Source organism: Polyodon spathula, chromosome 11, assembly GCF_017654505.1.
Source record: "Polyodon spathula isolate WHYD16114869_AA chromosome 11, ASM1765450v1, whole genome shotgun sequence".
In the NCBI taxonomy this organism is placed as follows: domain Eukaryota; kingdom Metazoa; phylum Chordata; class Actinopteri; order Acipenseriformes; family Polyodontidae; genus Polyodon; species Polyodon spathula.
Window position 1 is genome coordinate 393,151 of NC_054544.1, and position 26,298 is coordinate 419,448.

Here is a 26,298-nt window from a genome sequence, read left to right on the forward strand (position 1 = left end):
GTGTTAACGTTATTTTTTTTTTACCCTGTGTTTCAGTGCAGCCAAAGAAATGTATTTATTTCAACAGATTCCCTTGTATTTGTAATTATGTTTAGCCAGGGAGAACAATGCATAAAATGCACTTCATTTTAGTTCAGTAGCAATGCAAGTCTATTCAAATACTTGCAATGTTGGTCAAAATGCAATTATTATGAAACTGTAAAATGCAGATTCCATTCTAGCACAAGCCTAACTCTTCCTTAGGTACGAGTGATTAAGGTTTTTTAAATCCAGTAAAATGACAGGTTCAATGTGACCGACTGCGCTGCTATGAAAGGTCAGATACATCTCGTGTCAAGACTGGATTGACATCAGACATCAAGCAAAGAAGCAACAGAGATGATTTAACAATGCAACGCTCAACCTGCAGAGTGGACATTACTTCACACAAATATAGAGATGAAAGCTTTTAGCAATGCTCTCATACTGCCCCACACTGTGGCTTCAGATATACTGAAATCATTAAACAAACTAAAAAAAAGCAGTCAAATGATAAATAATAAATAAAATTAAAACAAAAACACACACAGATAAAAAGTGTCTCCTCACTCAATGCTACCACCAAGTGAATGACAGTACACTTCCCTTTTAACAGGACAAGTGAGTAGGGAATCTGTGATACAATAAAGAACGACTTCTACTGTAAACGAGCGATTCTTAAACCTAGGCCTGAGATTAAAATCTTATCTTAAATGAGCGAGGTTCAGTCCCACGTCCTGCACTGTACACGTCCACACAATAAAGTGACTGCAGGAATGATCCCATCATACTGGATGTGTTCTAGAAATGAAGCCATCCTCAGTAAGCAGAACTACCGAACCCTAAAAACAAATGACAAATAGATTCCTCACCTGGAATTATAAAATACACTGCTATACTTTTTTTTTTTTTTTTTTTTAGGTTTCTAACCAAAAGGAATCTCTGAATTCTGCATAAAACCAACCAGTACTGTTTAAATGAGCTAATCTAAACCTAGCATTTAAAAACAAAAAGGATAAAGTCAGGAGAAGCTGGCAGAGAGGTATGCTGCAAATGAAATAAAAACTCAGTGCAAGATCACTTCATCAGCCTCTCTGACAGGTGGATTTCCCCTTCCCTGGTTGGAATCATTTCTTTAACTCTCAGGACATACCCGTTTTGTTTCCAATTGAACCAAAATCACCTGCCTTTTTTATTTTTATAAATTACACCTCGTTAATGAAACACCTTCGGCGTGTTTAATACGGTTCTTGAACAGGATCATCTGTTGTTTCAATTCCTTTGTGCTTTGCAGCTCTTTCCAGAGCGTCTCGCAGAGAGTACAGCGAATGGTTTGACAGAAACCAGAGGACTGCACAAATCTGAGTGCAACAACAGTCCAGCATCAGTGTTATCTGTGCCGATTTGCATTTCGCTGCCACTTGGGATCTTTCATTACGAGCGTGGAGCGACACAACCAGAACCCAACAATCAGTCACACAGGCAAGGCTAGCATCCGAGACCAGCCCACTCTCACCAGTGTAGCTGAGGTCTCTAGACCAGGACATGTCCACTCTCACCAGTGTAGCCCAGGCCTCTAGACCAGAACATGTCCACTCTCACCAGTGTAGCCCAGGCCTCTAGACCACATGTCCACTCTCACCAGTGTAGCCCAGGCCTCTAGACCAGTACATGTCCACTCTCACCAGTGTAGCCCAGGCCTCTAGACCAGGACATGTCCACTCTCACCAGTGTAGCCGAGGCCTCTAGACCAGTACATGTCCACTCTCACCAGTGTAGCAGAGGCCTCTAGACCAGGACATGTCCACTCTCACCAGTGTAGCCGAGGCCTCTAGACCAGTACATGTCCACTCTCACCAGTGTAGCAGAGGCCTCTAGACCAGAACATGATCACTGTCACCAGTGTAGCCAAGGCCTCTAGACCAGTACATGTCCACTCTCACCAGTGTAGCAGAGGCCTCTAGACCAGTACATGTCCACTCTCACCAGTGTAGCAGAGGCCTCTAGACCAGTACATGTCCACTCTCACCAGTGTAGCCAAGGCCTCTAGACCAGTACATGTCCACTCTCACCAGTGTAACCCAGGGCTCTACAGTGGCTTCATTGTCCCTGTAGTTAATAACACAGTTCTGCCCTTCACTAAAACATGACCCAGGGGAGCAGCAATGGAGACCATGGGGTTTTAACAGAATTTGCTCTATTTATATAGTAAATGACACTCATTCTTGCAGCCAGACATCTTAAGTCTTGAAAAAAGGATAAATACATTGATTAATCTACCTGTTGCTGAAACCAACTCAAACTAACATATTTATTCCACTTACATTAAATGTCTGGTAAGGGTTTTTATATATATATTTTTTTTACAAATGCCTAATGGATAAGGAAAGTGTACCACTACTATTTATACATAAACATTAATGGTACACTTTAATACAGATTCAGCAAATGCATTCAAACTGAGTTTTCTTTTACTTAAACAGTAATAAACTTTAATTAACTTTAATGTCATATTTTTTAAGAAACAAAACTAAACATTTACAATAGACAAAGTGATGAGATGATGAGCACTAGTGTTTCATGGGACTCGGAGGAGTGGTCAATCAAACATGTCCCGTGGAATTCTCCCAAACGTTCCGTATTGTGAAGCTTTGCAGCTGTGCACTCTCTCTATAAATCGGACACGCACACAAAGACAAGTCATGAGGATACAGTTACACTTGCCAAATCCCTGATGTTTTAAAATGTTTAACACAATCTCACCAAATTCAGCAGGGGCAGCATCTGAACCACGGCACATCGGGCTGTGTTCAAACAAATTCACTGTTTAACTTTAAAGATTATCAATGCAATTGGAGTCGAATTAAAGCACTCCTGTCAGAATGGAGTTAGTAAAATTAATTCAATTAAAATAACTACTCTCGTCAGACGGTTGAATTAAACAAAAAATAAATAAAAAAAGAAAGACAAAACTGTCTTGTGGCTCCAGCGCTTGCACTTTGGCATCAAAAGTATATTTTATTAAATGCAATATGAAAGTCCTTCCTGACATCACCCACAGCTGCAAAGTCCCGCACCAGGCCAGGATTTTTCTTGGATTCTACTCATTGTGTAAATTCCAAATTGTTCTTGTCCTAGGATTCAGGGGATTGAAATGACAGATCAGCCCCGCAGCTCCAAATACATCTGGACATCAGAAAGCAAAACAACAGCAAAGGAAGACAACAAAATTCAAAACAAAAGAAAGAGAAATGCACCCTTTTGTTTTGAAGTGAAGTCAGGCAAGCCAGAGGCGAGCTGAGCTCTGATTATTTAATTCAATCCCCAATGACACTGAATTCTGGACAGCACCCCAACCTGAGGTCTACTATGGACAACAAATGACTCTGCCTTTAAATCATGCCTTCTGACAGAGTGAGACAGCCTGAAGGAAGAGTTCCAATGGCTTCTGTCCACACCAGGAATACAATTCAAGATCCTCTTTGACATTGTCAGTATCGGGTATTTACTGGACTATCAATTACTGCAGACCTTTGTTCTTGAAATCCCTGCCAGCTCCACGCTACTGGCGTCTCCAGCAGCAGCCTCACCAGCATGTTCTGTTTCAGCACGTGCACAGGCAGCTGATTGATTTATTGATTGATTTATTCACCTAACTATTGCTCTGACACATTGGGGCACTTTTAAGAAAGCAAAATTCTGTGTGGAAACTCATACCAAAATTCACAACCAAAAATGTTCAGCAGCAGAAGTAGTAAAATCCCTCTTTGCAAACTGCTGGATATAAAAAGACCAGGTCTCCCTGTAGACCGTCTTCTTCAACCCTGTTAGTGTTCACTACAGCATACATTAATATTGAGATCTCGTCATCTGTTTAGTGATTAGCACAAATAAAAGAATAAAATGTGGTAAAATGTTTTTGTGCAGTACCAGTAGAACTTTCAAACCCCCCAACTTATTTCCAGTAATGTGTAAGGGAAAGGGAATCGAAAGGAACCTAAACAAAGCATGTGGGATTCTACCGAATCAATTAAACAGACATCGGAACCGCAGCACTATTTCATGCAATCTAGAACTGCTTCAGACACACAAGGTCGCAATGCATTTTGTAACTTCTTGTTTACAAACCAAGTACAAGTTGCATGGTGAGAGCCCTCTGCTGGTAAGCCCTATTTATTGCACTACTAGATTCTTACTATCTAGACCAGGGGTCTCCAACCCTGGTCCTAGAGAGCCCCTATCCAGCTGGTTTTATAGGTGTCTTTACATCATCAGTGGCTAATGATCGGGAACACCTGTTAATCTGGACTAATTAAGCCAATAATTGGTTCAATTAAGTAGCAGAGATTTGTTGGAACGAAAACCAGCAGCCACAGCAGCTCTCCAGGACCAGGGTTGGAGACCCCTGATCTAGACTCTAGTAACCGCTATTTAAAATAAAATAATAAAATGATCTGGATATTGTTTTTCTTGTTTCACAATGGTTTGCGTTTTTGTTTTGTTTCTACATATTTAAAACTATTTTCAACATGGTAAATAATCAAACAAAAAGATTAAGCATATTTAACATGAGCTTTACAAATGAATAGCTTATTAGCAAAATAAGTGACAGATTAGGATAATACATTATCCTATGTTATGAATGGATTCTCTTTGTAGGGCCTTTGTTGAAAGTGCAGTAATTCATTGAGATGCGTTTGACTCTGCTCACTATAGGGCTTGACGGCCCGTTACATTACACAGCCTCTACAGCCAACCATTTCAAACAGAAGACTGCGCAGCCAACCATTTCAAACAGAAGACTGCGCAGCAATCATTTCAAACAGAAGACTGCGCAGCAATCATTTCAAACAGAAGACTGCGCAGCCAACCATTTCAAACAGAAGACTGCGCAGCCAATCATTTCAAACAGAAGACTGCGCAGCAATCATTTCAAACAGAAGACTGCGCAGCCAACCATTTCAAACAGAAGACTGTGCAGCCAATCATTTCAAACAGAAGACTGCGCAGCAATCATTTCAAACAGAAGACTGCGCAGCAATCATTTCAAACAGAAGACTGCGCAGCAATCATTTCAAACAGAAGACTGCGCAGCAATCATTTCAAACAGAAGACTGCGCAGCAACCATTTCAAACAGAAGACTGCGCAGCCAACCATTTCAAACAGAAGACTGCGCAGCAATCATTTCAAACAGAAGACTGCGCAGCAATCATTTCAAACAGAAGACTGCGCAGCAATCATTTCAAACAGAAGACTGCGCAGCAATCATTTCAAACAGAAGACTGCGCAGCCAACCATTTCAAACAGAAGACTGCGCAGCCAACCATTTCAAACAGAAGAGCAGCAATCATTTCAAACAGAAGACTGCACAGCCAACCATTTCAAACAGAAGACTGCACAGCCAATCATTTCAAACAGAAGACTGCACAGCCAACCATTTCAAACAGAAGACTGCACAGCCAATCATTTCAAACAGAAGACTGCGCAGCCAACCATTTCAAACAGAAGACTGCGCAGCAATCATTTCAAACAGAAGACTGCGCAGCCAACCATTTCAAACAGAAGACTGCACAGCCAATCATTTCAAACAGAAGACTGCACAGCCAATCATTTCAAACAGAAGACTGCACAGCCAATCATTTCAAACAGAAGACTGCGCAGCCAACCATTTCAAACAGAAGACTGCGCAGCCAACCATTTCAAACAGAAGACTGCACAGCCAACCATTTCAAACAGAAGACTGCGCAGCCAATCATTTCAAACAGAAGACTGCGCAGCCAACCATTTCAAACAGAAGACTGCGCAGCAATCATTTCAAACAGAAGACTGCGCAGCCAACCATTTCAAACAGAAGACTGCGCAGCAATCATTTCAAACAGAAGACTGCGCAGCCAACCATTTCAAACAGAAGACTGCGCAGCCAACCATTTCAAACAGAAGACTGCGCAGCCAACCATTTCAAACAGAAGACTGCGCAGCAATCATTTCAAACAGAAGACTGCGCAGCAATCATTTCAAACAGAAGACTGCGCAGCAATCATTTCAAACAGAAGACTGCGCAGCAATCATTTCAAACAGAAGACTGCGCAGCCAATCATTTCAAACAGAAGACTGCGCAGCCAACCATTTCAAACAGAAGACTGCACAGCCAATCATTTCAAACAGAAGACTGCGCAGCAATCATTTCAAACAGAAGACTGTGCAGCAATCATTTCAAACAGAAGACTGTGCAGCAATCATTTCAAACAGAAGACTGTGCAGCAATCATTTCAAACAGAAGACTGTGCAGCAATCATTTCAAACAGAAGACTGAGCAGCAATCATTTCAAACAGAAGACTGCAGCCAACCATTTCAAACAGAAGACTGCGCAGCAATCATTTCAAACAGAAGACTGAGCAGCCAACCATTTCAAACAGAAGACTGCACAGCCAATCATTTCAAACAGAAGACTGTGCAGCAATCATTTCAAACAGAAGACTGTGCAGCAATCATTTCAAACAGAAGACTGTGCAGCAATCATTTCAAACAGAAGACTGAGCAGCAATCATTTCAAACAGAAGACTGCACAGCCAATCATTTCAAACAGAAGACTGCGCAGCAATCATTTCAAACAGAAGACTGCGCAGCCAATCATTTCAAACAGAAGACTGTGCAGCCAATCATTTCAAACAGAAGACTGAGCAGCAATCATTTCAAACAGAAGACTGTGCAGCAATCATTTCAAACAAAAGACTGTGCAGCAATCATTTCAAACAGAAGACTGCGCAGCCAATCATTTCAAACAGAAGACTGAGCAGCCAATCATTTCAAACAGAAGACTGAGCTGGTCCTCTTTGTTCCACTCAACTGTAAAACAGACATCAAGTGGACCAGTCCCGGGCTTATAGCACATATCCCCGCAATTATCAAGAGCAGTAACCACAGAGATTGATGGTGAGGGGATTTCACTGTGATCAAGCAGAACCATGGGGGAATGGGATTCTATAGCAGCTTCCTTTGTATGGTTTCACATCATCAGTAACGAACTCCTGGGTTACTGCTGTCCATATCCACACCCCTTCTCTACCGCGTGCATCGATAGCCAGCAGCTTAGCGGGCTGAAAAGCCATGTACTATGCCTTGTTCACACAGAGCCTGTGCCTCCCTCCATGGAGCCAAGTCTTACACAACACTGTGCTTTCTAATCATGTGGAACATAAAGGAAGTGAGGTCCCACTGGGAGTCCACCCTGTTTCCAGTACCTAAAAATCCTTCTGGGTTTGACAGTCGAGTCCTAAAGATGTGTTCACAGTCCACACAGTACGTGGCTCCTGTAAAACCCTGCAGCTGCATGTACAGTATGGCGTATTATTATTATTATTATTATTATTATGATGAATTATCTATAATTTTTTTTTCATCTGGACAATATCAGTAGATTACAGGTAATAAAGTAAATGCAGTAAGCATTGGGGAGCTAAACTTCCATGTAACAAAAGCTTAGCTTCATTATTTGAATGTGTAGAAAGGTTTCTGAATTTAAAAAACATTAAAAAAAACTAAAAATAAAACAGCAACAGTGCAACAAAATGAGGAAATACTCAACTTCACCAACAGAAAATAACACTTCCAGGTACCTTCTTCCCTCTGTTCATTGTGCAATTCAGAGCAGTGTCCTAATTAAAAATGTCCAGTCTTGTCATGTAAAAAAAAAAAGTGTTCTTTCTTCCATTAGACAGACACGAAGACATCGAGATAGAGCCTGTCATACGATTCCCTGAAGAGGAGGATAAGGAGAAGGCTGAAGAGACAGGATCCTGTGAGACACCAGTTCAGCCAGGACAAATCTGAAAAGAGTAAATCGAAGAACACCATTAATGCAGGACCTGTGGACATGAATACACGCACACACACACACGCTCTCTGCTCAGTGGATGTGCCGTGTCACACCTGTTAGCTGATGTTTCTGTGTCATTCTTGGACAGAAATCATCACAACCTGTTTCCGTCTCAACGACTTAATTCTGCTGATTCGTGTTTCATTTCCTCTTGAAAAGTTTCCTTGTGGCCCAAAAATGAACCACCTCAAATGCCCATTATGGATTTAGTTTAGCACATACCTGGCTTTCCAGGGTGAAAATGACTGCAGGAAAGAGAAAGTGACAGGCTGGGAAATCTGAACTGCTTCCAGATACACTCTGAAAGTTAATGTCGCTTTGAAGCTTTTAAAAAAAGGCATTCTGATTGACTGATTCCAGAACATTTCTTTGTAAATGTTGTATTTTTTGAAATGCACATCGCAGTGCTCTTTCCATGCATGCGAGATAAGATTTCAGCTAGTTAGGAAATGATTTTCATCAGTGCTGCCTAGCCAGTCCATTTAGCAAGCTCTTAACACAATTTAAAAAAGCAAGACACTTCTTATTCATTTGTCATTTTGTAGTTCTACGCATTTCTGGATACTGCAGCTGTTTCATCAATGCTTTCTAAAGCATATGGAAGAGGTGGAAGTATGGACACTTTGGGTGGACAAAAATCTGAGGCTTTAAAAGAGTACTTACATAGACTTAGAAAATGCAGGTCCTTACTGTCGGAAAGGAGGTAGATGGACTGCTGCATTGAAGATGTTCGTCTGCCAGAGAACTGAAATAGTCCCTCGAAACACTGTTGCTGTTAATTCATTAAGAAAACCTTTCCCATCGTTCTTAATTCTCTAAGCGCTCCTGAATGATAGTTTTGAGCTCTATGGGTAAAAGTTTGCTTGGCATGCCATGCCGGTGTGCATGCCAACTGCTTTTTTTTTTTTTTTTTTTTTTTTTTTAATCCATTTGGGAGAAGAATTAAAATGTTCTGTATAGCTGACTTAATTTACTTAATAGGGTACTGGATGGCAAGACAGATTGATGTTCTTTTTCACATTTGTTACAATGTCAAAGTGAGCTTAATTGAGAACATTAGCGTGGCCCTTTCTTAGTGTGATCAGTGCATCTGCTCAGGGCCCTAAGGGATCGTAGCCTTTTGTGTGCTGGCTATCTTTTCAGGATATCTGGAAGACAGAGGCGGCTACACATGGCTACATTAACAGAAGCACAGACACACACAAACAGCAAGTTCAGATACACAACAAAAAGCGTTCCAAAGTAGTGTGGCTTTTAACATGACCAGGAGGACAACATCTTTCCATTCATGAGGCCCAGTCTGGACCCCAGTACAGTCATAGAGAGTTCAGAACATCAGCGCTTCAGACAGCATGCTTTTAAACACATTCCTGTGCCATGTGATCACTGTATATAGTCTGCTCCTCTGAGGTATTAAAAAGGGCATCACTTCCACTGTGATAAACCTGTCGGAAAACGTCCTGTCCCGCAATGACACACATTATATTTGATCATTAGCAGATAAGGCATCTGCAGCCTGAAACAAAGCAGCCCGTCCGCTCTGCCGATGAGGAACAAGGAGTACATTAACTGTGAAATATCCACGGTCGCTCAGAACGCTCGCCCTTTGCAAACTCTCTCAGGCTCTGTAATCAATCAGCTTTACGTGCCTTCGACAGCTCATGAATTTGTCTTCTGGTTGCCTTCCAACGCTTCCTCCGGGATAGAGGAGTCCCTTATTGAAGCAAAGCAATCTCCTGCTCCACATTGCCCCTAACAGAGCGCTCCTGCTGTGCCACCTTCAAGCCACTGCATCGATAGCCTCGCAAGAATCACAGACATTCTAAAGAATTGTTTTGAAACATGCAAAGGGCAACTATATTCTACCACATTCAAGTATTTTTTTTAAAAAATTTGGGAGGGGGGGGGGGGCCCACCACAAAAGGCATGATTATTATGATTAACGGTATGACTGATTATAATTCTTGATAATGCCAACTACTACTATAAAATCTGTGTTAAAGTTTATAATACAGTATATTGTATAACACAGCATATTAAAAAGTGTTATAACTAGATGGTATACCTGCAACCATACAGATTTAGATTCTGATGTTGTATAATCTACCAAAGTACAGCAAGAGAATCTCTTTCAGCTATTCTATTACTTCAGCAGCAGCAGTAGGGGTAATATGCAGACTATGCAATAAACACCTGCATCCTTTGCTAGTTGATGGCCAGTTTGTCAGTTTATACATCAAAGCAAAGCTATAAATCCCATTTCACACAGCTGGCATCTGAAATGAATACCTCAAAAGGGCTCCCCAAATCCACATTTATAAATCACGGGCGAAGGAGGACTTGCATTACGATAGCTCGAAACCCAACCCATTAATCAACGTTCAACAATCCAGGCAGCGTTTTGTAAGAGAGTGAAAGCAGGTTAATAGAGTGCTGTTTATCTCAGTGCTTTGTCTCTGTGCATGGGAGCTCGAATCACAGCAATTTAAACGGAGATTCAGGCGTGAGCGGGTTTGCCGTGGTCACAGAATACTAAGCGTTGCCACGTGGAGGATCAGATTCAAAGTTTCACTCGCCGTGCTGCCTGGGGAAATCCATCATTCATAAGGGTTAGGGCTGAATAACGGTTGTGGCTGGAACCTGGGACAAAGGGTCAGGAGGACAGCAGAAAAGAAACTTGCAAATTAGACTCCAAGGGTTTAAAGCTCTTTACGTATGCGCTGTCCTCTTTAACTTCAATCAGAAGTCATAGCGGATCAGTCCCAGAAAGCAATGCCGCACTGAAATAATTAGAAAGGCTTTTATGTAGATTAAATGACCTGCATGTTATTAAAGGTAATGTGTTGTCAAAAAAGAGCAGCCTGAACTTTTTAAAAAACATTTACATGCGAATATTGAATCCTTCAGCGCACATAATTATGCATAATTTACATAATTAATTTTTAAAAGATGTCTAACAAATTGATCTGCAGTTCTCGTTTTTAGTCATGCGACAATGTGTTTTTTTGTCGTTGCCGTGCGCCTACAATGCTGTCATCTGAAGGTTCTTATCGCCATCAGACTGTGAATTTTTCAATAATTTGTAACGGTTTTCCAGGCAGAGAAATGTTACAATTTATTCAAAACTGCAGCCTAAAGTTAGTAAAGGGATGCCCAAGGAATGACAGTATAAAAGCTCCATTGTATTCTGCTCACCAGTTCCTGCACAAGCACACAGCCCTAAGAAAACATGTCAGTGGTGCTGTAGACATGAAAAGGCAGTCAGACACAGAAATGAACTGTGAAGCGCCTCTCTGTGCTCATGAAGCTGCAAGACCGCACAGTACAGAGCTGATAACAGAGGCTCTCACAGGTCCTCGAGTTGGCAGGTGAAATACCTGGCTTGTCATTATTCAACTGAAGATTCAAGTCTTTACCTGCATGTTATAAACCAGATCTGTAGATGAAATTACATTGTCAATGTGCTTTTTCAGCTTTTAAAGTGTCTTTCATTCTGGTCAGACCCATTCAGCCCCATCGCTGTTTTTGCCTGTGAATTGAGAACCCCCTTCCACAACTCCACCAGCACAGAGTCCAGGAGGCTGCTGCAGGAGGGTCAGAGAGAGGCCCATTGCAGTGCAATCAAATAACAACATTTACTTGTTCCATTTCCATCTGGAGAACATGCATTTAGAACTGGGATGAAACTTGGTAAGGACAGTAACTGAATCTGGAATCATACTGAGGAAGCGGCCTGCTTTCCCAGTGTATGACTGGCATGTGGGATGTACAGTATAATGCAAACTTTTTTGTTATCTATATTTAAGTAATTTAACACTCATGTTTAAAAACTCAAAAGTGTTCAGGAAATTCTTCCGACGCATGGAGAAGAGCAGGACAGTAATAAGAAGCACATGTAACAGCTGTACCATTACATCACAGAAAGGGGCGAACAGCGTATTGTGTAATTAGGCCTGCCTAAGGAAGCAGGGTTATAAAAGGCCACAGCTCAGCAAAGATTTATTAGCATCCTAGTGGGTGTGTGTATACTGGACTGCCCTCTGAAGGTTCAAAGGTCAGAGGAGGAGGGCACCACGCTACGAAGACCCGCTGAATGACTCTGCCTCTCACACAGTTTTCCCACGTGACCTGGGCTGCAGGAAGCCAGGAGGGGGTGATTCTGTGCTTACTCAAGAACTGGTGTGAGGTTAGGTGTGGGGCTTGGTTTCACTGATGTACAGGTGGGAGGATTGCTCTGAAGACAGTGCAGGGGTGCTATTCCATGCCAAGCTCAGTACTGTGGGGTCTCAGGCACGCCTTGACAAGAGCTGCTGACAGGACTATTAATGCTGCCCGGGTTGGCATCCAATGCTTCAGCTATATCCTTAACAACGAGCTATTGAGAAGGACAGAGGGAGCCATTTATACAGAAAACTTCACTTAGTCAATCCTATTTGTAGTTTTATAACAGGACTGCACTGTTGAGTTTCAACTTTAAAAGTAGGAACATACATTAGAGTTTCTACAAAAGTCTTCAAGCACAAACTTACTTAGCACTTAATTGTGACAGCGTACAGATAGAGAAAGACAGAGACAGGGTCTATGAGCTTAAAACTAAGACCTGCAAGCCTGTAATCAAATCAGATTTCAAATCCGAGACTAAGCTCTGCAAAGCTCACTCATCTCATTTTAATCTTCTACAACTGAAAGTTTCCATCCTCGTTTCTGGAGACCTTCCAAATACATCCTACTGCAATCTAGCTATATCCATCCACCCAATGTGACTTACTCCACTACTGGTTTCAAAACAGGTATGACATCTACAAACATTTTATAACTATTATTACATACATGCAGAGATTGTACAAGTAATTAAGCATGGCTCTTACCTGTGTGATAAAACGTTAAGAAAAACAACAAGGCTCCAGTGAAGAGGTTGCTTAGGAAGGTGACCACCCCACATGTGATGCCCTCTGGCACTGGATAGACCGTTTCAATGAAGAGCTCGAAGAACATGGGCACGCTGCTGAGAATGAATATTCCCACTAGGATACACGAGGTGTACAGAGTAGCTGCAAAAGAAAGGGGGAAAAGAAAAGTCCACAAAGAAGCGGCACAAACTTCTCTGAAACATTCAAAGCAGCAAATGAAACTGGTTTTAAAATCCCTGATAACAGTCTAATGATTGTTTATCACCAAAAGGAGAATCTATAATATATTTAATATAAAACCAGACTACATTTCAACGTTCACGTCAGGGTTCGGGGAGAATTATAGTCACTAAAGTTGCTGGTCTAGCATCTTTCACTGCTAACTCTGAATGTCATTTTATTTCCTGCTGACAGAGTCAACTGTTCCTGATCACAAAGATATTACTTCTCACAGGGCAGACAGTCTTGTTATTTATGACACAGTAGCTATAGCTCTAACTAACATTGAATTCCCTTTGCACTGGTGTAGCTCTCAACAGGCAATTAGACCGGCAGAATTGCATTACATGCTCCGGTCTATCCAGATGACAGAACTCACGTAAAAAGGGTCTTTTTATGGAGATCCAAGAAAGCAATTGTTCATGAACATTACATGTACATTTACAAAGCTCCTGACATGCAATTAACATCATTGATTTCTTTTTCTGTATGTTCTTGCTTCCTGGTGCCACTGAAAGGTTTCCCATCCCTGTGTATGGATGCAGAGCCAGTGAGCCCAGCCGCTGCTGTCCTGCTTACCTGCGGTTAAAGGCAGGTGGGAGCCACTGTCGGGGAGGCAGGTGAGGGTGAGCCAGGTAGACGACAGAGTGGCTCCGGAGAACATCAGCAGCAAGATGAGCTTCAGCATGCCCCTCATAGAGTCTGCAAACCTGAGCCAGAGAAAAACACAATGCAAAACAAACTGGCAGCAAGAGAAACAACAGCTCCCAAAACAACAGCAAATGTTTAATATGCTGGACCGCCAAGCCATGAAATGACCTGTCGTGCATTGTGCAAAGGTACACCGCAAAACAGACCAGATGACAGGCAGGGACCGCCAAGCCATGAAATGACCTGTCGTGCATTGTGCAAAGGTACACCGCAAAACAGACCAGATGACAGGCAGGGACCGCCAAGCCATGAAATGACCTGTCGTGCATTGTGCAAAGGTACACCGCAAAACAGACCAGATGACAGGCAGGACTTAACAGCGGCAGTGCTAATGAAATTATCATCATGTTCGTGTTCCCATCTCCTGCACACATATCACAGCATCCACTTGTTCTGCTTTTAATGTGTTTCTAAATAACGATAACTCAAGCCACAGCAAACCACAGAACCCAGCCCTGAGAAACCTCCACTTACAACTCAACAGATGAACAGAGACCTGCGGAGGCAGATTCTGAAGACTCCCTGATGCAATTAAAATGCAAGCAGCCACATGGCTGTGAATAAAGACACACATTTCAGCTTTGCGCTTTCTTCAGTGTACTGAGCTCAACTGGGTTGTGGCCGTGGTGGGGTTTCTAAAGCACTGGACATGTATTTGGATTGGACCCTCCCAGGTAAAGATAAAGCAGGGAGTCGGGTGGAGAATAACTATGTATTTGACATCACTGACTAGAAGTTAAGTCCACTGTGCCACCCAGTGTACCCAAGCGCCTGCACTTTGGCACCTGTTACGGCCCATCTTTCAAAGATACAAATGAATAATAATAATAGTAATAATAATAATCCTGGCAACACATGTGCAGAAGAAGACATTGATATGCTACCATTTATAACATGATCTAGGAGAGCGGCAGATTAGTGGTGCTGATGTGGATGCCACTGTAATTCCGCAGCTTCAATCACAGGCTTTGCAGAGCTGGTGGAAGGACGAGGTGCTGTACATTGTTAAACTGAAGACGGGATTTTAGGTGTATCAGGACATCGTGACACAAGAAATATTACGCATGGTCTCTAAAAAACTGCAATATCAACTGCAATATCATATTCGTCAGAAACCACTGCAATAGGAATACTCATCAGAAACCAGTGCAACATCACACTCGTCGGAAACCACTGCAACATCACACTCGTCGGAAACCACTGCAACATCACACTCGTCGGAAACCAGTGCAACATCACACTCGTCGGAAACCACTGCAACATCACACTCGTCGGAAACCAGTGCAACATCACACTCGTCGGAAACCAGTGCAACATCACACTCGTCGGAAACCACTGCAACATCACACTCGTCGGAAAACACTGCAACATCACACTCGTCGGAAAACACTGCAACAGTGGTGGGTGGTTAGGCGTGAAAAACCCAGCAGCATTGCAGTTCTTGACACACTCAAACCGGCGCGCCTGGCACATACCACCATACCCCATTCAAAGGCACTTAAATCTTTTGTCTTGCCATTTACCCTCTGAATGGCACACATATACAATCCATGTCTCAATTGTGTCAAGGCTTAAAAATCTTTCTTTAACCTGTCTCCCCTTCATCTACACTGATTGAAGTGGATTTAAAAGGTTACATCAATAAGGGATCACAGCTTTCACCTGGATTCACCTCGTCAGTCTATTTTATGGAAAGAGCAGGTGTTCCTAATGTTTTGTATACTCAGTGTATATATATATGAAATCTCTTGTCAGCTTCCACAGACAGTGCATGAGACTTACCTGGCCACTCCAATACCAACAACACAGCCTCCTACTGTAGACCAGAACCCGATCCAACCAGCATCCACCTGCATCCACACACAGGAGAGAATGTATTATTACAGACCACTACTTTACATACCCCATCCAACCAGCATCCACCTGCATCCACACACAGGAGAGAATGTATTATTACAGACCACTACTTTACATACCCCATCCAACCAGCATCCACCTGCATCCACACACAGGAGAGAATGTATTATTACAGACCACTACTTTACATACCCCATCCAACCAGCATCCACCTGCATCCACACACAGGAGAGAATGTATTATTACAGACCACTACTTTACATACCCCATCCAACCAGCATCCAAACACAGGAGAGTGTTGCTCTACATACCAGACCCAGAGAGCAGGCTGGGTTTGCTCTGCCAATTGCAATCCCACCGCTTCTCTTTTTGTGCTGTTTGGAATGTTAATTCTTAAACCGAATACACTGAATGAGCTTGATTGGTAGCGCAGAACTAATGAGGAAACCAGAGTCCTGATGCTTAACCAGACGTCTACACCTAATAGCATTTAAACACCACAGGGTACGCGACAGCTTTATTCAGTAACGCTTTGCAGCTACAGTATTTACTGAGATGGAACTGGAAAATATCTTGTATCATCTGTTCTGGGCCCTTCCTCCAAAGGTTCTATTTCAAGGCACTGCTCTGCGTCACATTCAAGGTTACACCTTGTCTTTCACGCTGGCACTTACTGCTCAAATGAAAACTGATGGGCATTCATTCATTACAAATCGACCACTACTTAGTCATCTTCTTCCATACAGGCTGCTCCAAGCAAAGGCTGACAAGCAGTGTATCAATTTCCAGTCTGAACCAATTAAGAGTAACTTAATATAACCACTGAATGATACCCAGAAGCTGGACTGTAAAAAGTACTGTACAAGAAGGAAATGTTTATTATTATTACTATTATCATTAATATTATTAAGGACAAATTGTATTATTACAGACTATATTTTTTGGTAGAATAACGGTTTACATGAGAAGTATGGAACTCTCTGACTTTCATACTTTTTTTTTTTTTTTTTACCAAAAAGTCGTGCTACAGAACATCTGAACAAAATGTGCATTATGCCTGTGGCGTGCCAGAAGATTAAAAAGGCTAACAGCTATTCTGGTCCCCCGCTAAGATGTGGTGGTTCTGCTCAGGATGTGGCTGGCCCTCAGTGATTGTAATCTCTGGAGGTGCAGGGTACCAATCACAAAGGAGTGGAGTCAAAACAAATCCAGCAAGAGAAAAGCAGGAGCTTGCAGTTTTGAAATACACATGTTACAGCAGACATGTGCTTTCATTTGAAATAATGATGGTATCAGGTTAAAGAAAGGGATCCGTTTCCATGCCTGGCTTTCAGGGAGTCTGTATCCTTTTCTCCAGCAGGGTCTTCGGGGTCACAGCATGTTATTGCTGCAGCTGCTGTTGCTCCTAGAAATTGTACACGCTTTCGTCTTCTCGGAAAGTTTTGCTGAAAACTTAAACAGAGATCTTTAACATGGCGAAGAACAGAAGAGCTCAGGCTTCAAAACGCCGTCCCGAGCAGAGAGTCTTTAACATGGCGAAGAACAGAAGAGCTCAGGCTTCAAAACGCCGTCCCGAGCAGAGAGTCTTTAACATGGCGAAGAACAGAAGAGCTCAGGCTTCAAAACGCCGCCCCGAGCAGAGAGTCTTTAACATGGCGAAGAACAGAAGAGCTCAGGCTTCAAAACGCCGCCCCGAGCAGAGAGTCTTTAACATGGCGAAGAACAGAAGAGATCAGGCTTCAAAACGCCGCCCCGAGCAGAGAGTCTTTAACATGGCGAAGAACAGAAGAGCTCAGGCTTCAAAACGCCGCCCCGAGCAGAGAGTCTTTAACATGGCGAAGAACAGAAGAGATCAGGCTTCAAAACGCCGCCCCGAGCAGAGAGTCTTTAACATGGCGAAGAACAGAAGAGCTCAGGCTTCAAAACGCCGCCCCGAGCAGAGAGTCTTTAACATGGCAAAGAACAGAAGAGCTCAGGCTTCAAAACGCCGCCCCGAGCAGAGAGTCTTTAACATGGCAAAGAACAGAAGAGCTCAGGCTTCAAAACACATGTTCTCTTTCCAAATTGCATATTTGAGACTAATACAGCAATACAAAGTGCCAAACAGCAATTGATTGATTTATTTATTTTTTTAATCATTTTGTTAACAACAACAACAGTACCACGTGCTAGATGGGCAGCTTGGCGAGATGCAAGACTGTAACATGCTAACTGAGCTGCTTGCATTACTCCACTTCTACATGTGATCCCGAGGACAGAGATATACTGCAAGCCCTGCATTATACACCTGGAGGGTTCTTTTTATTCTGCTATGAGCTTGTGATCTTGAGAAGACCTGCTCCGAGGAAAAATCGAGTCGTTCGGGGCTTTGAAATAATGACCTGCAGCTAACCTCCCGAACACCAAAGCTTTACACCCGTTTTGTTAAAATGTAACCCTGTAGAATACACTAAAAATACACTCATTTTTATTTTCATTTTTTCAGAGACAGCACCAAAGATGATATTCTTCACTTATAAAGCTGCCTCGTGTTGAATTCAAAGTTCCTGACGCTGTAAACTGGTCTATAAAAGTTTTCATATTCATAACAAATGTTTAAAAAAATTAAGAAAAGCAACAGATCAACGCAGCACAACACAACGGTCATATTGCTAGAATTGACTTTCAAGCCTTGGTTTAAGTACAGTAAATTCATTTATCCTTTGGTAGTGCATGAGAATTGCAGGAGTTCAGTCTTCCTTACCTGGCTGACTTTGGCAGGTGTCAGAATCATGTCCAGGACTCCTGACCATCCGGCTAATATACCAAGCGGCACGGAATACGCCAGCGCGATCATCAGAAAGCGGAAATTACTGAAATGATTAAAAAAGCAACTTGTCAGACAAATCCTGTTTTTCTTTTTCTTCTTCTTCATGCTTTCTTGATCAAATAAAACAAACACAGGACAGCAAACCATCCTGTTACGCCATGTTCTAACCAAAGGTTTTAAAATACACTTCTTATTAACACAAGCATTTATTTATTTTTCTTGAATTTTATACTTCAATTTAGAATTTGTTTCCTGGTACAAAAACACTTCTGTTATATAGCTCACTTTCAGTCCAATGCAGGGGTGGCAATAAGACTCCTACTGCATAGCAGTGTCACCCATTCCAGGTTTTCTGCGAGCTTGATTAGCCAGTGTGTAGATAACAAGCTCAGGTGCACCTTATTAAATGTTTGTCAACTTGTTTTATTTATGTTGTTTATCCTGGATTAAAGGTTTTTCGAATTGGGATAATCATTTCAAAGACAAGCAGCTTTCTTGCAGTGAAGCGTTGCAAGGGCAGCAGTGTACAGCAGCAGGGCAAGCAGCTTTCTTGCAGTGAAGCGTTGCAAGGGCAGCAGTGTACAGCAGCAGGACAAGCAGCTTTCTTGCAGTGAAGCGTTGCAAGGGCAGCAGTGTACAGCAGCAGGACAAGCAGCTTTCTTGCAGTGAAGCGTTGCAAGGGCAGCAGTGTACAGCAGCAGGGCAAGCAGCTTTCTTGCAGTGAAGCGTTGCAAGGGCAGCAGTGTACAGCAGCAGGGCAAGCAGCTTTCTTGCAGTGAAGCGTTGCAAGGGCAGCAGTGTACAGCAGCAGGGCAAGCAGCTTTCTTGCAGTGAAGCGTTGCAAGGGCAGCAGTGTACAGCAGCAGGGCAAGCAGCTTTCTTGCAGTGAAGCATTGCAAGGGCAGCAGTGTACAGCAGCAGGGCAAGCAGCTTTCTTGCAGTGGAGCATTGCAAGGGCAGCAGTGTACAGCAGCAGGGCAAGCTGCTTTCTTGCAGTGAAGCATTGCAAGGGCAGCAGTGTACAGCAGCAGGGCAAGCAGCTTTCTTGCAGTGGAGCATTGCAAGGGCAGCAGTGTACAGCAGCAGGGCAAGCAGCTTTCTTGCAGTGAAGCATTGCAAGGGCAGCAGTGTACAGCAGCAGGGCAAGCAGCTTTCTTGCAGTGAAGCATTGCAAGGGCAGCAGTGTACAGCAGCAGGGCAAGCAGCTTTCTTGCAGTGGAGCATTGCAAGGGCAGCAGTGTACAGCAGCAGGGCAAGCAGCTTTCTTGCAGTGGAGCATTGCAAGGGCAGCAGTGTACAGCAGCAGGGCAAGCAGCTTTCTTGCAGTGAAGCATTGCAAGGGCAGCAGTGTACAGCAGCAGGGCAAGCAGCTTTCTTGCAGTGCAGTGTACAGCAGGGCAGCAGTGTACAGCAGCAGGGCAAGCAGCTTTCTTGCAGTGGAGCATTGCAAGGGCAGCAGTGTACAGCAGGGCAGCAGTGTACAGCAGCAGGGCAAGCAGCTTTCAGAGGATTATTAAAGCTGCAAGGCAGCATTTGCTGGTAATGGATTAGTATTAACCTAGATTAGGAAGTGTAAGTGCAGGTGAGAATTTGATAGAGGGAATCAAATTTATGGTAATAATTATGGTAGAATTATACTGTTGTTGGTTCCTGGTTTTATTAAGATGCAATCGTAATACATTCAGTGTGTTTGCTGAGGAGATGGTACTAAGTGGGACTTCTCTCTATAGTGCTGTTCTGAGAAATATATTATACCAAACACATTTCCATTTGAATGCAGGAATTCTGGTACTGCACTACACTGCACCGTTCACTTGCAGGGAAGTCCATTGCTGTTTTACTTCCAGGTCATTTCACTTCAGTAGCGTTTTCAGAGCAAGACATTTTACTGCCGGCACAGCATGTCAGTTACTAGAGAACCCAACCGATTGCACAGCAGGAACGAAAGCATCAGGTGGCATGGAGAATTTCACACTCCGGCACAGCATGCCAGTTACTAGAGAACCCAACCGACTGGACAATTAAGAAAGAAAGCATGCATGAGGTGGCAGGGAGAATTTCACACTCCGGCACAGCATGCCAGTTACTAGAGAACCCAACCGACTGGACAATTAAGAAAGAAAGCATGCATGAGGTGGCAGGGAGAATTTCACACTCCGGCACAGCATGCCAGTTACTAGAGAACCCAACCGACTGGACAATTAAGAAAGAAAGCATGCATGAGGTGGCAGGGAGAATTTCACACTCCGGCACAGCATGCCAGTTACTAGAGAACCCAACCGACTGGACAATTAAGAAAGAAAGCATGCATGAGGTGGCAGGGAGAATTTCACACTCCGGCACAGCATGCCAGTTACTAGAGAACCCAACCGACTGGATTAAGAAAGAAAATGCATGAGGTAAGAAAGAAAGCATGCATGAGGTGGCAGGGAGAATTTCACACTCCGGCACAGCATGCCAGTTACTAGAGAACCCAACCGACTGGACAATTAAGAAAGAAAGCATGCATGAGGTGGCAGGGAGAATTTCACACTCCGGCACAGCATGCCAGTTACTAGAGAACCCAACCGATTGCACAGCAGGAACAAAAGCATGAGGTGGCAGGGAGAATTTCACACTCCGGGTGAAACACATGAAATGACCAAAGAAGTGCAAGACCCAGATTCCAAGTGTAGTACAGAAACCTCAAATACTGAGGCGCTTTTGCATGCCTTTCTTGCAGAACTGCACATTTGAGCAGTACAGAGCCAATGGGTTATTACTTACAGCAGCTGCTCAAACCACTTTCGGAGTTGCCCTGGGCTTGCTTTTTGGCTAGTCAGTTAGTCCTTGCAGGAGCAAATTTCCCTGGGACGCATTTTTCCATTAACCTTGCTGCAGTGTGAAATAGATATCAATGCACCTTTGACACAGAAATCTGCTCTGTGTATTAGAGTAAATAAGTAAGTATGTATTTGTAAAAATATTCCTACAAGCCACAGCAGCAGCATGATCAGCTAAGTGACGCTTGTCTTTGCAGCTAGGACTCCAGTGATACTCAATGCGTCACAAAAGAAATCAGGAATAGCACAGTTTCTGGGGTGTGATGTCACCGAGGCAACCCCAATCTCCATAGGCTATAAAAAAAACAACTCTCTCCTTTAAAAGACATCAGTTTGTTTTTTTGTTTTTGTTTTTTTTTCACAGGTTTAACCTTCTTTTCCATGTCCGTCAGCTTTACGGATCTTTATGGACAACCATCTCGGGACTTTAGACAAACACATTTATATTACAAAAAAAGGATTCAGATGGGCAGCTGAGCAAAATATAAATAAAAATAGTTTTAGACTTAGGTTTACAATATTGATGTCATTTTAATTCCCTGCCATTACTGGCTTTTTACGGGGGCTGGTTTTTCAAAACTTTTAATCTGGATAACAGTGATCTAGATTTTGTTTTCCGATATTTCATGTTCCAGATTTCTTTTTTCTGGATCGTTTTGATCAGTTTTTTCAGAAAATGTCACTGCTGGATTACTTGTATCCACTTACAAATAAGTATGCTTACATAATTAATTTTGTTTTTAAAGGAATCTCGATTACAAAATCAAGGATTACAAAATCTGGATCACTTGATCCAGATTACGTTTTGAAAAACCGGCCCCAGATTATCAAGAGACGATCATTTTCTGGTCTCAAGGTACAGGCTGAGACTTTAGAAATACACGTGTGACACAGATTAAGAGGCGGGCAGAACTAGACTTCCTCACAACTGGGTAAGCGGTTCACTAGAATATATGTAACGTAAAGTAGGACTGCACTATTTCCTGAGGGGCTGACAAACTTGAGGCATATGAACTCCAATCAAATAGTTCCGCCAACTCACACGTCTTAGAACTGGGGCGGTCCCAAGCTGGCTCTTCTATTCCTCAGCTCACACGTCTTAGAACAGGGGCGGTCCACTCCTGGTCTTTGTTCCTCCCAAACATTATAAATTATTTAACTGAACCAATTAAACACGCATCGAATCCCTAAAATAGTCTGTACCTGTTAAGCCTGTTTTAGACCATGAAAAGTACGCACACTCACCTGAGGAGTCGGCAGAAGCTGCTTCGGTAGCTCAGTCTCTGGCTGGCTGCAGCCACACTGGGGGGGAGAGGGGGCCGAGACGGGAAATAGGACACCACTGCGGCAAACAGCAGGAAGACCATGCCAAACTCTGGAAGAGAGACACACACAAAGAGCAATCAAACAGCAGGAAGATCATGCCAAACTCTGGAAGAGAGACACACACAAAGAGCAATCAAACAGCAGGAAGACCATGCCAAACTCTGGAAGAGAGAGACACACAAAGAGTAATCAAACAGCAGGAAGACCATGCCAAACTCTGGAAGAGAGAGACACACAAAGAGCAATCAAACAGCAGGAAGACCATGCCAAACTCTGGAAGAGAGACACACACAAAGACCATGCCAAACTCTGGAAGAGAGAGACACACAAAGAGCAATCAAACAGCAGGAAGACCATGCCAAACTCTGGAAGAGAGAGACACACAAAGAGCAATCAAACAGCAGGAAGACCATGGCAAACTCTGGAAGAGAGACACACACACAGAGCAATCAAACAGCAGGAAGACCATGCCAAACTCTGGAAGAGAGACACACACACAGAGCAATCAAATAGCAGGAAGACCATGCAAAACTCTGGAAGAGAGACACACACACAGAGCAATCAAATAGCAGGAAGACCATCTGGAAGAGAGACACACACACAGAGCAATCAAAAAGCAGGAACTCCATCTCTCAGTTCACTCCTAGGAATTAAAACCGATCCCAAATGCAAAAAGACAACTCCGGAGCTTAATCTATTATTAAAGGAGTTTAAGTCTACTTTAATTTTCTGAATCAGTTAACCAGAACATGCCTGACGTAGCTCAGCAGTTTTAAAGAGAGACACACACACAGAGCAATCAAATAGCAGGAAGACCATGCAAAACTGGAAGAGAGACACACACACAGAGCAATCAAATAGCAGGAAGACCATCTGGAAGAGGAAGAGCATTTCTTTCATGACCTCACCTTTAGACAGAACTCCATCTCTCAGTTCACTCCTAGGAATTAAAACCGATCCCAAATGCAAAAAGACAACTCCGGAGCTTAATCTATTATTAAAGGAGTCTACTTTAATTTTCTGAATCAGTTAACCAGAACATGCCTGACGTAGCTCAGCAGTTTTAAAGAGAGACACACACACAGAGCAATCAAATAGCAGGAAGACCATGCAAAACTGGAAGAGAGACACACACACAGAGCAATCAAATAGCAGGAAGACCATGCAAAACTGGAAGAGAGACACACACACAGAGCATTTCTTTCATGACCTCTAAAGCCTTTAGATCAGAACTCCATCTCTCAGTTCACTCCTAGGAATTAAAACCAAGATCCCAAATGCAAAAAGACAACTCCGGAGCTTAATCTATTATTAAAGGAGTTTAAGTCTACTTTAATTTTCTGAATCAGTTAACCAGAACATGCCTGACGTAGCTCAGCAGTTTTAAAGTGGCACTGTAAGGGCACACTTCATCTTCCATTGTTTGAGTTGACTGGACGCACTGCACGTTTATAACTCAGGTTTTTTTGTTGGTATTAAATATTTTATTTTTTGGAAACAAAACTTTACGCTCCTTGTAGGCCTTTTTTTTTTTTTTTATCAAACCAAAAGTCTTAAACATATCACTCCAATGCAAGAGGTTATAGGTGGATACAGGGATGGAAATTAGTCCATTCCATAGCTGTATGATCCATTCCTGGTTTTGCTATGAGTTCAATAAGACACAGCTGAGCTGCTTGCTAGCTATACACTGTGTCTAATCAAGCAAATGTTTAAGATCTTGAATGGAGGAAACTGCTACGCAACAGGAGTCTTATTTCCATTCCTACGGGCATGTCATACTACAGTGCTTGTCATTATACAATTAAATACTCAGATAAAGAACTGGCTTTTAACAAGAGGCCTGTTGGTAGCAATGGCTGTAAATTCTGAAATCAACAGCCTCGCACTGGCACAAGCAGTCAGACGAGGCGCGTGGAATTGCTAATTTACCAGCAGACCTTGACACTTGTGCTAAAAGGCCTCCTCATAGTGTATGACCTGTCTTAGAAATAGGCTATTATTAGCAGGAAATTAACAGCTATCATTAACCTTTAAAAGGACCATAATCATTAGGACATGCAGCAATGATAAATTACAGCACATATAACTTCTATATTATTTAAATCAATATATAATTTTCTGTTACATCTTTTAATTATACGTTAGTCAGAACCGGTATAATTTAAACACTAAGTTGTAAATTTCGAAGTGAAACTATTACAGAATGTCAGTCAAGTTGTAAAATGCCTTTTTCATTCTACTTTATTACCAAAGAGGAGGCGGTTCCATTGATTCTCTGTTCTAACCCTGTACCTGGTCTACTCCAAGGACAGTGGTGTTGCGTGCAATGGGTGTGCCTCACAATGCTTTGCAACGTTCTGCAAGGCCTCGTGAGCGACTGGCATGCTTTGCTCCAAAGCTGTTTAGCTTATTACAGGGGTGCTGGGGGAGCGGTAACACCCCCTGGTTTTGCATGGCTTACAGTTTTGGTAAATGGCTTTCTGCACCTCCACTTTAAAAACTGTTCCAGTGCCACTCGCTTCTTATAATATTTTTTTATATTTTAAGAACATCAAACATTTTCATAACAGACTTGAATTTTGGTACAAGTCATATTTTTCGGGACATATCATCACTGTTCCAGTGATCCAGACACATTCAAGTTTTCTGTGTAATCCTGTACTCCAGTCAGGGAAGCCTGTCACACCAATGGAGTCTCTTCTATACCGAGACCTCCTGGGTGAGGGACGCATTTGTGGAATTATTCACAATTAAAAAGTATTTGACAGAACCCTGTATACAACAAGGAGCTCATTTTATCAGCTTAATGCCAGAGTCTACAGTACCTGCATACAGTACAATTTGAACACGATCCCTTATATGGGCAATGCTCATGTCTGCCGAACTATGGGGCAGTGTTGTCTGATTGGGTGCCGGCACCACCAGGGGACCAATCAGAAAGGAGCATGCAGCTCCCAGGTAGCTGAGCAGAGCTGCAACCGCAGTGGCCGTGGCCCTTTGATCAGGAGCGAACCATGTTGTGGAGAGCAAAGGGGGAGCACTCATAACAGTTGGGCCGGCCAAACCATTCAGTAGCTGTCCCCCATGGATCAACCTGTGAGGAGAGAGAGAGAGGGAGAGGAAAACAGCAATTAATTATGAACCCCCGTCTCTGAACTGAACAATGCTTACAGGGGTCTACTTCATAATGATGGGCAGTGAGCAGTGGCGAAGCTATATACATTCAATGTTTCTAACCCAGTGGTGTCTTATTGGCCCCTGCATTATTAAAATTCCTGAATACAATAAGAACACAGAGAGACAAGGCAAACGTTAGAGCAGGCTTGGGACCTTAGGGGTACTGCATCTTTATACTCCACTGTTTAGATTACAAGAGAGTCTACTACTGGAGTAATTCTATGACTGTAGCACGCACCCTGTTTAATGTGCACTGAGCGGCTTTGGGTTAAATTACTTGTATAATGTGCATCTCTTGTATAAAGCACACGTACTGAATACTGTCCAACCAAAAACTGTATACTGTATATACAGCCCACACAGTCTGTATATGTAGAACACACTGAAATTCTGCCAACATTGGGAAAACATGCTTATACTTTGCAAATTACAGTACTATTACTTATGCGACAAAAATAAATAAATAAATACATCTAAATGTTCTTAATGCCCACAGGACTGAAATGATAATGGAACCGAGAATGAGCTTGAATTTTCAAATGCAGTGTAGATGTCAAAAAGTAACTGT

General features: G+C 42.7%; 1 protein-coding gene across 1 annotated transcript in view; it reads right to left on the reverse strand.

Annotated features, from left to right (window-relative positions):
- Nucleotides 1-6,765: 6,765 nt before the first annotated feature.
- LOC121323267 (solute carrier family 49 member 4-like) overlaps nt 6,766-26,298 on the reverse strand; it is a 42,959-nt gene continuing 23,426 nt past the window's right edge. Inside the window, exons 3-9 of the mRNA XM_041264235.1 lie at nt 25,379-25,647; nt 22,470-22,599; nt 18,337-18,445; nt 15,519-15,586; nt 13,605-13,735; nt 12,765-12,947; nt 6,766-7,846 (exon numbers count right to left, since the gene is read on the reverse strand). Coding sequence (XP_041120169.1) covers nt 7,731-7,846; nt 12,765-12,947; nt 13,605-13,735; nt 15,519-15,586; nt 18,337-18,445; nt 22,470-22,599; nt 25,379-25,647 — 1,006 coding nt within the window. The 3' untranslated portion in view covers nt 6,766-7,730. The remainder of the gene's footprint in view (nt 7,847-12,764; nt 12,948-13,604; nt 13,736-15,518; nt 15,587-18,336; nt 18,446-22,469; nt 22,600-25,378; nt 25,648-26,298) is intronic.